General features: G+C 40.1%; 1 protein-coding gene across 6 annotated transcripts in view; it reads right to left on the bottom strand.

The window, feature by feature from the left end:
• NNT (nicotinamide nucleotide transhydrogenase) overlaps positions 1–16,365 on the bottom strand; it is a 259,323-nt gene that overhangs the window by 74,575 nt on the left and 168,383 nt on the right. For all 6 annotated transcript variants that reach the window (XM_060295754.2, XM_030881981.3, XM_030881977.3 and 3 more), the window contains 3 exons: positions 1,556–1,689; positions 871–1,062; positions 164–317 (listed from right to left, as the gene is read on the bottom strand). In XM_060295754.2, coding sequence (XP_060151737.1) covers positions 164–317; positions 871–1,062; positions 1,556–1,689 — 480 coding nt within the window. The remainder of the gene's footprint in view (positions 1–163; positions 318–870; positions 1,063–1,555; positions 1,690–16,365) is intronic.

The following is a 16,365-nucleotide window of genomic DNA, read 5'->3' as shown; positions in this document are numbered from 1 at the left end:
GGTGGGACAGATGACATGTATGTGAAAATTGCTTCTAACAGGCCCAAGTCCTGATGGAATCCAACAAAGGACAACAGCATTTCATATACTAATTTTGACAATTAATACATAACTCACAAAATTCAAAGAATCTGGACTAAATCTTCATAGATGGGACCCTCACCTGCTGTATATGCAGAAGCTGATGTCATCGTCTTCCTGAAGGGCGTGACAGTAGCTGCTTTTTCAGCCTCCAGCTCAGCCACTGTCCTCTGTTTTACTGGGGCACCTTGAGGAATATTTTTCGGTGTGGGAGCAGGGAAGATCACTTCGCCATCCTAACAGAAATCAGAAAAATAGTACTTTTTAAAGTCAATCCAGCATTCAGTCAATCCACTGTTGGGGAAAAACTCTTCTTTGAAAAGTAATTTTAAATAAATATAGAAATTCACGTAATTTATAATATCACTTTATATAAATATATATCACACATGTATATAAATAATGTCTGTGTCATGCATACACACATAGATGTACAATTAGTACGTGTACAGAACATATAAGGAAGAATACAGAACAAACTTAAAAGCAGATAGGCGGGGGAGGGGGAATATTTAATTTTTACTTTATTCAATTCTGGGTTTTTTGTGTTTTTTTGTTTCTGTGTATCAAAAGCAATGCATATTTTAGGTGAGTCACACATGTATATAAATCTTGCAATATTTTTCTTTAAACTGTTCTACATTTTTAAACAATTTTTATTGGCATAAACCCAACACATCGATACTTTATTAGAATATATCCCAATTCCAAAATAGGATCGTTCTGTAAACAAAAATCCTAAAACAAATATATAATGAAAACACAGGAGAAACAGATCTCTTCACTTACCTTCATCACTACAGTTCCTCTAATGACGTGACCCATTGTACCAAAGTCAAAGTCATCTTTCACTTCAAAATAAAAATTGTCTTTGTCAGAGCTGATGGCCTTCAGGAGTTTGGTGATGTTGTTGGAATACAGGGTGCTGGCCTGAGTGGCCATTCGGCTGGGAAGGTCTGTGTAGCCTATGTGAGTAATCCCCTAAACAAACAAAAATACAGTCAGAAAGGTCTGTTACTAAATGCCCATATTCTTTCTAGGACAGTTCTCAGTCAAGGCTAAGTTCTGAAATTACAAATCTTTATAAATATACACACACACTCACAAATACATATTTCAAAAGGAGCTTTAGGGCTTCCCTGGTGGCGCAGTGGCTGAGAGTCTGCCTGCCGATGCAGGGGACACGGGTTCGTGCCCCGGTCCGGGAAGATCCCACATGCCGCGGAGCGGCTGGGCCCGTGAGCCATGGCCACTGAGCCTGCACGTCCGGAGCCTGTGCTCCGCAACGGGAGAGGCCACAACAGTGAGAGGCCCGCGCACCACAAAAAAAAAAGGAGCTTTAAATGTGACTGTTTTTAAGTTTAGAAAATTTCAGGCCTCAGTTTCTCTAAATATTTAAAGCAATAAACACCCTCTCACAAATCAATAAAGATATAGGAACAGGTTCATAGATAGAGGAAGCTTTGTGCTGTACCTTATGAACATAAAGTTCTCCTGGCTTGGTGGTTTCAAAGTTTCCGCCAGCCTCAGCAGCTAAATCCACAACAACTGAACCTTCCTTCATGGACTCGATCATTTCTTTACTAAACAAAACGGGAGCTTTTTTACCTAATAAAACCAAAGAAAAGAGTACAAATTACATGGTAATTTCTTAAAACTTTATATTCTAATTATTACAGTAGTCTCTGGGTACCCAGGAATTTAACATCTGAATATATAACTCTTTCAAAGAGACCCCCTAAAGTTCATAACACAGGTGAGACTGGTCAGTCTCCTAAGGAAGAAATAGGATGAGTGTGAGCTGCAAAGCCAGTGGGTGGGAGGGAGCCGCTTAGCCAGAGAGCAAGCCTTGTCATTTGCAAAGCATGGAAATTTCAGCTAGCACTGCTCTTCCCAACTGGTTTACAGCCTGTACCACTCATGAAGAGATCAACATTTTGCCTGTTTCTTTAAAAATGCATAATAAATAAGCTAGTAAGGAAACTATGTGCACCCAAATTGGACGATTCATAAAGATCACAAATGTCAAGGGAACATTCAACAGTAATCTATGAATGACAAAATAGAGTATTTCCAATCATCTTAACCAATGGCACCAGATTTTCCCACATGCTATATTAATCTACCTTAATTTAACACAGGATAACTTCGAGGAGAGACAGGGAAGTACCATGAAATGGAAACAGTAGGATACCACAACTCCAAACAATCTTAGGAACCACTCACACATTTTTATTCCCACTCAACAACTATGTATTCTGCACCTCTGGTGAGTCGAGCTCCATGCCTGGTGCTGGGAGTGTACTGGTAGATAAACAGAAAAGATCCCTGTTCTCATGGAGCCTGCCCCTCATGAGATATTTCACATCTTATAATAAATCGTTTACTCATTCTTTCATAGAGGATAAAGCACCAAACATAAGGATTTTTCAAGCTAACATAAATTAATATGTTCAACAGGGGTCCACACTGTGGGTATAATACCTCGTTCAAGTTTCATAAAACAGTGTAAATATCTAAGCCAAAAGAGAAAGGAAATAAACTTGCGTGACTGGCCACAGGAAAGCAGAGAATTAATAGCCTAATGATCTTTTTTTTCCTTCTTTCGAAAGTTTTCAACTCTGTGTCTACAGAATTTTAGTAAAAGCACTGTCAGTTTTATAAATGGAAATCAACTCAAAGTAAAATTTGCATGATAATAATCTGCTTTTCAATCTACTTGACTGGAATATATGCGATTCAAAAAAGAAAGATAACCTTTTTTTTGTAGTACGTGTGAAAGACAAAGTTGTAAAGATACGTGTGGGTGTACCTCCTTTCTCAATGCGAACCTTATACTTCCAAGATCAAGCCCAACTCCTAAGCCTCCTATTACCCAAGGCCTTTCTCCCCGGGCTGAAGCACTCCTCTTAGCATTTCTCCTCACTACTGCCCCACTGGACCATCTGCTCCAGCCACAATGGTTTGTTAAGAGAAGCTCTGGTTCTCTCTTCTGAGTCTCCATGAAAAAGAGCAAGAATGAGGAAATCTTTTCCCAAAGACAACACACCCTTTGGTCCTGGTAGTTTCGCCACTTCTCAAAATTCTCTGGAATTACGTATTCCTTTCCTCTACCCTCCCCCACTGTAGTCCACTAAAGGTATCTTGAATACTTAAACATTACTCGAGCATGAGAATTTGGGGATGCAAACAACAGCATCTGAGGACTCGTCCCAAACTAAAGGTCATGCTGACCAGCACTGCAGTGATGTAAAGCTCTGGATGACGTGGCTGCATCTACATAAAGTGGCGACTTTAAACGGCTAACCTGTACTTTGCAGGTATTTACTGTCGTCACCACCCACCCCCAGCCCTTGTCCAGAGCCCCTTCGTTATTAACCAGACTCTCGTTTGCCACAGCCTTTCCTCCCACCTTACTTGGACCCTCCAGTCTTAGGTCGACGTGCCTTAAGCTACTCTTCTGGCTAGAACCAAGTTGGATCCAGGCGCAACCCCTTTGAATTCTAACCACACCAACTTTACGACCATCGACCTCACAAATTGGATTTGGCATCTAACTAATTTCTCCCGCCCTAGACATTCTGGATTCCTTCTTCCTTCTGAGATATCTATAGCTACAGATCAGACCCTGCATCTGTAATGCTGCCCACTTTATAAGACGTCAAGTAGCCAAAACCATTTAGGCTCCCTAGAAAACATCTGATGTACCTACCACCTATTTGTCTTCTTTGATTTTACTTATTCAACCTTCACAAAACAATTTTGCAGTGGCTGACACAACACACACACACACACACACACGTGTGTCATAACAGAGGTAACAGGTGTTCCGTCCATATCATCACTCGGAAATTCAACCGCTTTTGAAAGGATAGCATTTTCTTTCACGTAACAGTATTTTACTTAGTACATAGACAAATAACTGGAAGGTAAGTTAAAAGAATAGACTTAAATTACAGATGAATGTTTAAAAGACATGGAATTATTACAAGTAAAAGCACACAACGGAACAGTATGTATAGGATGTTCCCATTCAGTAAAAAAAAATTTACATATACATATGTATGAATGTTTCAAGAATGTGTGTGTGTGTGTGTGTGTATAGATACATACACACACACACACAAAATATTACATATACTATATAGTTCCTAGCAAATTCTATAGAGTATAATGTTTAACAATATCAGGACGTCTTTGAGTAGTAAGACTAAGAATAATTTATTTCCTTCTTTGTGCTTTTTCTTATCTCCCAAGTGTTCTAGAAGAGCTTGTTTTCATGTTATACGTTCAAAAATTCAATAAGGGCTACAGGGAATACAATGATGAATATAACAGTGCAGCTGCCTTTAAGAACTCACATGTGGATTAACTTTTTGAAAATTCTGAAAAGTGCAGAAATGCAAATTAAAAACAGAAGAAGGGAAGAAAGGGAGCCAAAAGAGGAGCAGAGTAGCACAAAAAAGTTCCAAATGAGCAAATCCTCAAAAGATTAGGTCAAGGGAGGGAAAGACTGAGAAGGAAATTTCAAAGTACTATCCTACCCTGACGGCCTACTATGATAAAAATGTAATGTAAGGTAAGTGCGGCATCACAAAATGGAAGGAACAAAAGGAATAAGATGATTAGCTAGGTTTTGGGGGAAAAAACTCCCCAAACCTAATATCTTACTTCAAACTGAACTCTGAACTCTACAGGTCAGAATTAATTATAAAAGAAGGGCTTCCGTGGTGGCGCAGTGGTTGAGAGTCCGCCTGCCGATGCAGGGGACACGGGTTCGTGCCCCGGTCCGGGAGGATCCCACATGCCGCGGAGCAGCTGGGCCCGTGAGCCATGGCCGCTGAGCCTGCGCGTCCGGAGCCTGTGCTCCGCAACGGGAGAGGCCACAGCGGTGAGAGGCCCGCGTACCGCAAAAAAAAAGAAAAGAAAAGAAAAAAAATAAAAGAAAAAAATCAACCCATAAAGAAAAGAAAAAAAGGAAACACTTGGTGAATATCTCTCCTGTCTTTGGATTGAAAAGTACTTCCTAAATTTACAGCAATGGGAAAAATTACAAAGGAAAATGTCAAAAGGCTTAAATATGAAAAAGGTATGTATTACTATCCTCAAAAAAAATAAACATGACAAAAAATTAATACAATAAAAATCTCACAGAAATTTAAATAAAACCAAAACACTAAGATCCTAATTGATAAATAAACAGCAAATACAAATGGCCAATTCAAAGAGAATGGTAACAACCAAATGAAGAAAGTTCACCCTCAGTAAGACTAAAAGAAATGTGAGTACAAAGAGTGAGATACATTTTTGCCCTCAAACTGAAAGAGTCAACAAAATGCTAATACTTCTGAAATGAAACAATTAGCTGGAAAATCTACTAATGAGATTATGAACTGTATAATCTTTCAACAAAGCATAGTAGATCAAGTGTGTATCAACAGGCCAAAAATATTGATATTCATTCATCCAGTAATTCTACTTCTAAGGTTTGATTAATCCTGGGGAAATCAATGAAAGTACAGATACAAGAATAAGCAGAAAAAAAATGTTAGAACATTATTTTTAATTGACAAAAACTGGAAATAAATGAAAAGGCTAACTTTGCGAGAACAGTTACATTAAATACAGCACATTCAAACAAGAAAATTCCACAAACCATTAAAATATATTTGCAAAGAGTTCTTATTGACTTATTATGTTAAGGGAGAAAACTTATGATATAATAATATTAAGTGGAGAAAGTAAGAAAGATATTTTATCTTCATCTAACATGATAAAAATGCATGGAAAAAAGGCTGAAAGAAAATGGTAAAATGTTAAGAGTATTTTTCAGTGAGTAGAAGGATCACAAATGATCTTTATTTTCTACTTTGTACTTTCTGCATTTCCAACAAGTCATACTATTTTTATAAACAGATAAAGCATAAAGTTTTAAAGTTTCCCCGTTTAAGCTGAGGACAGAGATTAAAGAGTTGCACTAGAAGAATTAAAATAACTTAGAAATGCCCTTAACCAGTCTGTTAACTTACCAATTGAAAACACTGCACTCAAAATCCTCTGCCCTCCCTGCTACAGCAAAGGAAGCTATACAGTTAGGACAGCCTTTCAAAGAGTGAATCCAAACACTTATACAGGCAGACAGAAACATAACTAAGGATGGATAATAGACAGGAAGATGTGCACAGATTTTTTTATAATATGTAACATAGAAAAGAATATATCCAATGTTTAATTAGAGATGTCCCATATAGAGATGTCCCATAATTACCCCAGTGACAGCCCTGTGCAGATCCTAGACACAAGGATAAAAGATCCAATGAGCATATCAGGTGTTTCAAGACAGGACTGTAGAAGGCAGAAGAGTTAATAAAAGAAGGCAGATAAGAGGTATTTTTTTAGAGGCACAATTGGGCTTTCCCCTTTTGACTGCTCATTTCTGTTAATTTTATCATTTATCTGCAAAAGATGAGATACACAAAAAGACCAAGACTGTTACATCTCTTCAAACCACCCTCCCCCAAAAATCACTGATTGAAAAAATTAACAAGGAGAAAAAAATTTTTTAATATTTTTCCTGGCACAATACAAACTGTGGGTGAAAGATGTTCAACTTCATGAAATATTTCTTGGTTCCTTATGGTTCATGGACATTAAATTCCCGGTAAGATTACTCAGTTCCCTCCCAGTTGGGAGTTTATTTCCATACTTTTGCCAAGACAATGGTAGGACAACATGCACTCACAGTCATCATTCAAGGATTCATCCATTCATTGACTCAAGCAATAACTTAGTGCCTACCACGTGCAGGCTAGATGGGGAAGGAAAGCTTTACTTACAGCTCTAAGGTCTAATAGTTTAGGATTGAAAGAGGTTGCATTCAAAGATTAGTTGCATTCAAAGATTTATTAGGAGAATAGCTAAGATACTTAAAGCACTCATCTAAAAGTTTTAATTATAGTTTCCCAATTGGATGGCCATTATTTAGGGTGAGTAGAGGTGCCACAGATTAGTGTAAGGCATCCTTGAATCTCTGTGTGCACCCAGAACTGCCAATAGACAGAAAAAAACGCCTCACACATGTGCACTGTTTCTAGACGTATGTATGTATGGCTGTGATTCACACAAAGTTATTCTGAAATGTGACTGAATTCATAGGATCTTTTCATACTCATGGGTTTTCTCATTAAACGAATACTAAGATGCAGTTTTTAAAGTAGTAAATTCAAAGATTTCTAGAAAAAAATTACTTCTTTCTAAAAATAGCTTTAACAACTTTTCACTATGCAGCAAAAGAATATACCACTGGCCTCTCTACAACAGTAAATTAAAAAAAGAGAGATTTGGCTTAAACTAAATCTCAACAGCTAAAGATTTACTGGAAAGTTTTGCAATATATTATACCTCTCTGAATAAATCAGGCCTAACGTGATCATCTGAAATCAATAAATTCTCAGATTCTATCTTACTGGAAAAAGAATCAAGCCCTCACAAACAACTTTAATCACAAAAAAAAAAAAGAAAGAAAGAAGGAAAAATTAATAGGAAACCACTAAAAATATTAAGAACAACAAGACACCAAGATGAAAAAGGCTTACCACAAAATTTTATAATAATTCCCAAGAGCATTTAGCATTATTTACCGGAATTATTCAATGGCATTTAATCAGATGGGGAAATTCCTAACTTCCTGGCCTGTAAGCCGTCAAATTAAGCAGGCTCAAGAAAAACTTTCTGGGCTTCCCTGGTGGTGCAGTTGCTAAGAATCTGCTTGCCAATTCAGGGAACACGGGTTCGAGCCCCGGTCCGGGAAGATCCCACGTGCCGCGGAGCAACCAAGCCTATGCACTACAACTACTGAGCCTGTGCTCTAGAGCCCGCGAGCCACAACTACTGAAGCTTGTACACTTAGAGCCCGTGCTCCACAGCAAGAGAAGCCACCGCAATGAGAAGCCTGCGCACTGCAACGCAGAGCAGCCCCCGCTCGCCGCAACTAGAGAAAGCCCGCAAGCAGCAACGAAGACCCAACGCAGCCAAAAATAAATAAATGAATTTATAAAAACAAAGAAAAAGAAAAACTTTCTGCTTTAACAAGAACATGGTATATTTAACAGTATAGTAATAAAGAGATTAATATAAATTATAGAGTATATGTCTCCAAATGAAAATAGATTTCTCATGAACAAGTACTATAAAGGATAATTTTTAATGTAACACAATACTATATATTGACTACATGCAAAACAGAGCATGTAAAAATGTTCTGAACTTTAGTATTTATACAGTAAGAAATGTCATTCTAAGCATATAATTTTATACTGAGCGCTAGTGTTTATCCAGCATCCTCTTGTCACTACTTTGATTTCCATTTTCTCCACACAGTCCATGAGCTTCAGGAGAAATGACCTGAAACTACTCCAGAGGCAGGCCTCGCTGGCTTAAGGGTAATCTCAGCACCTACTGAAGACCAGTTCAGAAATCCAGGTGTAAGCTGAGGGGCATCTCATTGCCCTGCCTACATGGATTGGTTCAGAAGTGGGGATGTAACCCAGTCAAGGCCAATAAGAATGAGGGAAAGTGTGCTAAGAGATTGTGAAAAAGTAGTTCCCTTGCTCTTCAAGAGGGAGCCATGAGAACGGCTTGCCTTGCCCTCCGGATGTGTGCTGCGCACAGTGGAGGCCTGCCTCTGCTCCTGACCATGAAACCAACTCAGAGAGGGCGGAGCTAAAAGAGGACAAAGCGGTACAGCAGGGCCCCGACGCACACCTACCCAGCTATAACTGGCTTCCTTCACCTACGCAACCCAGCAAATCTCCTTTCTTGTTTAAGGCAGACTGTGTTGGAATTTCTGCTTCTGGCAGCCAAAGGCACCCTAACTGATACACACCAAAGGCTCTTCTGGAATAACAAAATCATAGATGGGGTTAAAATATTGAGTCTTTTTTTTTTTAACACATTCCTATTCTTTATGATAGTCTACTTCTTTTTTTCTTTCTTTCTTTCTTTCTTTCTTTATTTATGGTTGCGTTGGGTCTTGTTTGCTGCACGCGGGCTTTCTCTAGTTGCGGTGAGCAGAGGCTACTCTCCGTTGCGATGCGCGGGCTTCTCATTGCGGTGGCTTCTCTTGTTGTGGAGCACGGGCTCTAGGCACGCGGGCTTCAGTAGTTGTGTCATGTGGGCTCAGTAGTTGTGGCTCATGGGCTCTAGAGCGCAGGCTCAGTAGTTGTAGCACACGGGCTTAGTTGCTCCACGGCATGTGGGATCTTCCCGGACCAGGGCTCGAACCTGTGTCCCCTGCATTGGCAGGAGGATTCTTAGCAATTGCACCACCAGGGAAGTCCAAAATATTGAGTCTTAAACTATAAAAATGTTACAGATAAGGACAAAAGGCTTTTTATACATATATGTACACATATGAAAAAAAAGAGATAATTGGTTATGTAATAGATTGGATGTGGCAAAAAACTGCTGAACATTTGACCCACTGATCTAATAAGTCTCTGATTCTGCCAGCCCCGAGGTGCACAGAGCAACACACGGATACAATCCCTCTATCTCTGTTATCACTAGAGAGGTTACAGATAGCTCTGTTCATGAACATAAAGGGATTCTGACCCAAGCTTAACCAGTCAAGCTTTATATGTGAGTTCTATTCCTGGAACTAGATAAAAATTTTCTCTGCCTAATTAATTATTTGTATAAGGAACCAGAGAGAAAGCCAGGTGGCAAAAACTTGACTGTTACAAATTGGATGCCTTGAGATATTTCTAAATGTAATATGTAGGAAATATGATTAGTCAACAGCATGTTTTAGCAGATAAGAGAAATCCTTAAAGATCTACTTAAAGAAGAAGCCTAAAAACAAGCCTTTACCTAATAATTAAAGAACACATTTATAAAAATTTTTTGAGGATTACCTCAATAATTTACCTGCCATAGCTGCAAAATTCTGTATAGATAAAAATCAAAATCAGTCAAGGCTTTACCATGGCTTCATAAGCTATGGGAATTCTCAAAAAAAGGAAAACAACTTACCAAACCTAAATGGTAACATAAAAAGGAAACATATATATTATATATTATATATATATAAATATATAATACATTAAATAATATTCTTATATAAATTATAACATTCTTTGTTTTCCCTCCAATACATGTCTAGATGTACATTAGCTACCAATCCCTAAAAAATTAATGAATATTTATTATACATTTGTTTATAAAATAATTAGGAGGTTATTTTTTAAAAGAGAAATAATGCTGTTTATTTCATTTTCCATGTCAGAAAACTTAGGTCAGGGGACTTCCCTGGTGGTGCAGTGGTTAAGAATCCACCTGCCAATGCGGAAGACATGGGTTCGATCCCTGGTCCAGGAAGATCCCACATGCCAAGAAGCAACTAAGCCCGTGCGCCACAATGACTGAGCCTGCACTCTAGAGCCCGCGAATCACAACTACTGAGCCCGTGTGCCACAACTACTGAAGCCCATACGCCTAGAGCCTGTGCTCTGCAACAAGAGAAGCCACCTCAATGAGAACACGTGCACCGCAGCGAAGCGTAGCCCCCGCTCACCGCAACTAGAGAAAGCCCACGCGCAGCAAGGAACACCCAACGCAGCCAAAAATAAATAAAATTTAAAAAAAAAAAAAAAACTTAGGTCAGAATGAGATTGACGGAAAAGCCTTAATGAAATGGGTACCTTCAGAAAAGTCAGATAAAAAGCAAGTTAAGCCATGGTTTTCCACAGTGAAATCCATGCTAGATTGCCATCTAATGGCAATGCTTTTGTAACTTCATGAGTATGTCCATAAGCCTGATGATTTCAGAGAACATCTTTGACATGCCACATAATGCTCAAGAATGTCTGGACTTTCTATTGCAACAGTCAGTAAGCTTTCCAGTCTGGATACCATTTGCAAGACCAAGCATCACCAATGGAAGAAAGGTGATTATGCTAATGCTCTACGTGCCAGGCCCTACACTGGGCTTTTTTGTTCATGTAGTTCTCAAAACAACTCTGCAAGATAAAAAGGTTTACTTCCTTTTCAGAAATGAGGAATCTGAGGTTCAGAGAGCCACAGCTGTTAAGCAGTGGAACTGGAATTTGAATCTACTCTATCTGGTTCTAAATCCATGATCTGATTGCCAATGAATGGATTAAACATAAGCAGATAAAATTAAAAACTGGGGAAGAGGAAAGAAGCTTTTAGTTCCTCACCAAAATCCACATTTGTTATGGGCTGAATTGTGTCCCCAGAAAAATTCACATGTTGAAACCCTAACCCCCGGTAACTCAGAATACGACTATATTTAGAGACAGAGTCTTTAAAGAGATGATTACATTAAATGAGGCCATCAGGGTGGGCCCTAATCCAATCTGACTGGTATCCTTAAAAACAAGAGAAAATGTGGACACAAAAAAGACACCAAGACCATGTGAGGACACAGCAAGAAGAGGCCCTCTACAAGCCCAGGAGAGGAGCCTCAAAAGAAACCTTGATCTTGGACTTCTAGGCTCCAGACTGTGAGAAAATAAATTTCTGTCGTTTAAGCTCCCCAGTCTGTGAGATCTTGTTACGGTACCCTTAGCAAACTAATACAATGTTCTCTTATTCCTGGGGGCACAGTTAGACAACCATTCCCAGCCTCCTTCGTAGTTAGGTTTGGCCATGTGACTAGGTCTTTAGCAGAAGAAATGTAAGCAGGGGTGGCGTACGCCACTTCTGGGCATCCCATGCACACTCCTCCTTGGCCCTTTACTTCTAGCTGGCTGGAACAGAGACAGTGCCCTGAGCGACCTTCACGGCCTCATAACGATGATGACAACATTGCTGTACCTGAATCCCCAGAGGACCACCTGAAGGAGAGCTGCCCTCCAATGTGTCAACCACCTATTACTGTTAACTGAGCAAGAAGTGACTTTCTATAATGTCTGAGCTTTGGGGTGAATTTGTTTTAGCAGCTAGACCATCCTAACTAATACTGAGGCATAAGAAAGTATAGAGAAAGTGGAAATAAGGAAGAACAGAAATGCCCATGGTGGAAAGTGCTGGTTATAGCTGTAACTCTATCTATCGGGTGCTGTTTCACCAGAGACGGGACAGCCTCAGCTTCCCAATCCTTTTCAACTCAGGGACTGCCACAGAGGGAAGCACAGGGCTTTCCAATCTTGCAACATACTTTGGGAGAAATAACAGACCAAACCAGAAGATAATTCTGGGCCATAAATCTTCCTACCAGGGCATCTGTTAAATTTGGCCCAGTCACTCACTAAATGTGCTCAAACACACTCTAAATAGTCAAGATTGATAAATGACGATGGAAAACTCCACAGTCTTGGCATCTTCCTCTTAAGGACAAGTTGCCCTGCCTCTGTTGAAAGCTACCAAGACGTGTATAGACAGCCTGTGGTTACCAACCCTTGATGTTGCAACATTTAAGTATTTTTCTCTGTCCTTCCAAATTCTCAAAACAAACGAAACTCTGTACAAGAAATATTACAAAATTCCATACAATCATACAATGCATTTAAAGGAGGAGAGGATGGTAGATGAATCAGATTAGTCAGTAAAAGAAAGTTAAATAATTCAAAAAAAGTTGAAAATCCCTGATCTATCGCTGTCCTGTAAGACCACAATGTTTACAGAATGAAAAGAACAATCTGAAAAATAAAGCTTTACTTTAGAGAAAGACCTTGTGTAGTCATCAAAACAATATTATCTTTGTGGAGTTTCACAAACGAAGAGTATACTGCTATATCAATTATTCTCTTGCCTAAAAGAACAAGTGTGAAAATTACTATGGAGGGTTTCCCTGGTGGCGCAGTGGTTGAGAGTCCGCCTGCCGATGCAGGGGACACGGGTATGTGCCCCGGTCCGGGAAGATCCCACATGCCACGGAGCGGCTGCGCCCGTGAGCCATGGCCGCTGAGCCTGCACGTCCGGAGCCTGGGCTCCGCAACAGGAGAGGCCACAACAGTGAGAGGCCCACGTACCGCAAAGAAAAAAAAAATTACTATGGAAAGTTACTCTTTTGTACTATATTTCTACTTCATATGAAAGATGGCTTCAAAGAGACAGGCAGCATCCAATGCAAAACCAATGTTGATTTTCCAGGAGACTGTGAGATCCCTCAGGTTTGGTCTCACATGTGTAAGGCCCTTGTATATCAAGGGAAAACACTCCCTCCCAATTCTCCAGAGTCATGCAAAATTGCCACAAAGCTCCTTTGATGGGTGTATACTACAGACCCTATCTGATATAGATAAAAATAAAAAGGACTGTTACCCTAACCTGGATCATACCTAAAAAGAGGCCCAAGGATATATGGCCTAAGGGATCATAATTTATAATCAAGCAATGAATATCTTCCCTCCTGGCTGATAGGACACTTTCTAACTCCTGAACAGACCTTCCCACTACTTCCTAATTCTATCTCCTGAGAGGCCTAGCTCAACACCTCAAACTGCAAACGTGGCAAGTGTCCTACTTTTGAAAATTTAAGAAAGCTAGCTTCCCAGTCTTAAACTAGCCTCTGCAGTATTCCTATCCAAGAGTGTTCTTTCTTGGATAGCACTAGAAAAATAAAAGGGATTGTACCAACTGAGAACTAAGGAAGGAACCCACATTAGCTCAGGAACATCTGCTGAGCCACAGCTGTACACAAGGCTCCCTGGTAAGCACCCTCGTGGCAGAGATGAGACAGGGCAACTAAAGGGCAGTGAGACTGAGAACTACTGGAATTGGAGGCACGGGCAAATGCTATGAATGCCGAAAAAAGAGGGTTTACTACGGAGCAGGAGACAGCAGGAACTCTGGAGAAACTACTGAGCTCAGTAGGACTTCAAAAGGCAGGGAATAAAGACACAGACCTACTAGAGAATGGACTTGAGGACACAGGGAGGGGGAAGGGTAAGCTGGGACAAAGTGAGAGAGCGGCATGGACTTATATATACTATAAGTAAATGTAAAATAGATAGCTAGTGAGAAGCAGCCACATAGCACAGGGAGATCAGCTCGGTGCTTTGTGACCACCTAGAGGGGTGGGATAGGGAGGGTGGGAGGGAGGGAGACACAAGAGGGAAGAGATATGGGAACATATGTATATGTATAACTGATTCACTTTGTTATAAAGCAGAAACTAACACACCATTGTAAAGCAATTATACTCCAATAAAGATGTTAAAAAAAAAAAAAAAAAAAAAAGGCAGGGAAGGGCAGGGACAGCATTCCAAAGAGAAGGAACAATACGTGCAAGGCCTGAAAGTCCTTGGCCTCCTTGAGGAGATAATAGCAGCGAGCGTGACTGAAATCTGGCCCAGAGAGCAAGACATGAGTTTCACATGAGATCCAAAAGCTCAGTCAGGACTAGAAACTGAAAGGCAAGAAATACCTGACCAAAGGGTGCAAAATGTAGAGCACCTAAGGGTGGGGTGGGGAGGGAGGGGAGGTGATCCAATCCTGAGGACTTGGATGCCTTTACCTAATGATGCTGGGAACTTGAGTGGCCCACGTTACCGTCATGACTAAACAAAACCCCAGGCTTTCCAGTAGCTATGGTTCCATTACGAAATGAGGGCAGGGCCCGAGGTGGAGAAGGGGAGAGCAGGAAAACCAGATGACCCTATGATGCTTACGGTTTTTAATTAGGCGTCATCAGGAAAGGTTCTAAATGGAGACAGTTGTCTCTGTCAGGGTAGATTTAGCGTGTGCCCCACAGTACTCCTAATTCTCACAGGAATTTAGGCAAAATTTGCCTCACACACAGTCACTGCTAAACCACTGTGATTCCTCCTCACACCCCCACCCCGTAATCCCTAATTTACGAATTAGATTTTCAACCTGATTCAGTTTCTTCCTGATTAAACCTTCCAAGTCTATGAAAAGTCTCTCTAAAAGGGTTTCGGAATAATAAGAATGCTGAAAAAATCTCCTGTGTCTCAAAAGGTTTACTGGAAAAGATTATGAGCACAGCCTGAACTTTATCAGAGAGGGGAGCTGCCGAACTTTTTAGTGGTAACCCTAAAGGTCACAGAGCTGGACAGGAAGGTTGGGAGCTTTCCCTCGTGGGCACAGCACCACAAAATGAGACTGTCCGCTAGGCCCTCTCTTGAAGTTACCTGCACTAAGTGAAATGCTAGCCCTGCATCCATCGCCCAACCCAATTGAGGGGGTCTAGACAATGGTACAAGACACCAGGCAGCATAATAAGTAGCTAGCTACAGAAATGCTTCATTTTACCCAGGACCTTCATGAGTACAACGTTATTGTGTGCCCAAGCCCACTGACTGACGTGTGCCTAGGAGGAATGAAAATTTACCAGCTCCACAGGACTGCTACCTGAAGCGAGCTCATTGCCCATGTTCCTCTCTCAACGTTCTTATCCACGCCAGGTTTTCAGTACAGCCGTGAGGATCTCGGTCTAAGGAATCGCCACTTGGAGAACTTCTGACATTTAACTTAATCCCCTTTGGATCCACTCAAGGAAAACTTTAGAACAACTTCTGCTCCAGGAGTCTTTCAGGAGCAAGACACACCATCAGGTGACTTATGCAAAGGCTCAGGACCAACACCAGTAAGGGTACAGTGCCAAGGACACTGTTTTTCAAAGGGCATGTGTACCTTTATATAATCTTTTCAATTTTTTTTTTTTTTAATGCTCAGAGGTTTTCAAGTTTCAGTCCCCTAGGGATATGTAAGATCTTTAGAAAGATCATCTTCTTCCTTATTATATTCAAATTAGCTTTTCTCTTTTGGGGGGCTTACCAAAAAAGTAACAGAAAGGTGCTTTTCAGACCAGCCTTGTGAGTGTGAACTCTGGGTCAATCCACTGGTCAGGAACTTTGTGCAAGTTTAAAGTGCTTTGACCAGATGGCTTCAGAAAAGACTGAAAACAGGAAAGGCTCAGCAGAACAGACTCGTAAACCTTCAACAAGTCCTCTTTATCACTATCATATAATTTGACCTGCTGCTAAGGTACACTCACTGTAAACTACTTATAAAAAATAAGAAGTTAAAGTTTAGTCAACTGTTCACATGCCCTTTTTCTGTTCAAAAAAAAAAAAAGATACTATGGGGGGTAGGTCCTAAAAGTCCATATGTGTTTTATACAAGAAGTCTTGAGTTCTATAACTTACTTTAAGATTTACCATCAATAATAATTCTATATACTATATCCAAAGTATACTCAGTTCTTTTTTTTAACCTAGTGACATATATTTTATTTTTTCTATTTTTTATTATTTTATTGAAGTTTAGTTGATTTACAATGTTGTGTTCATTTCA

The sequence above is a fragment of the Globicephala melas genome, chromosome 3 (genome assembly GCF_963455315.2).
Source record: "Globicephala melas chromosome 3, mGloMel1.2, whole genome shotgun sequence".
Taxonomy (NCBI): Eukaryota; Metazoa; Chordata; class Mammalia; order Artiodactyla; family Delphinidae; genus Globicephala; species Globicephala melas.
The sequence above is the reverse complement of the archived record's forward strand: the minus strand, read 5'-3'. Positions and strand labels throughout refer to the sequence as shown.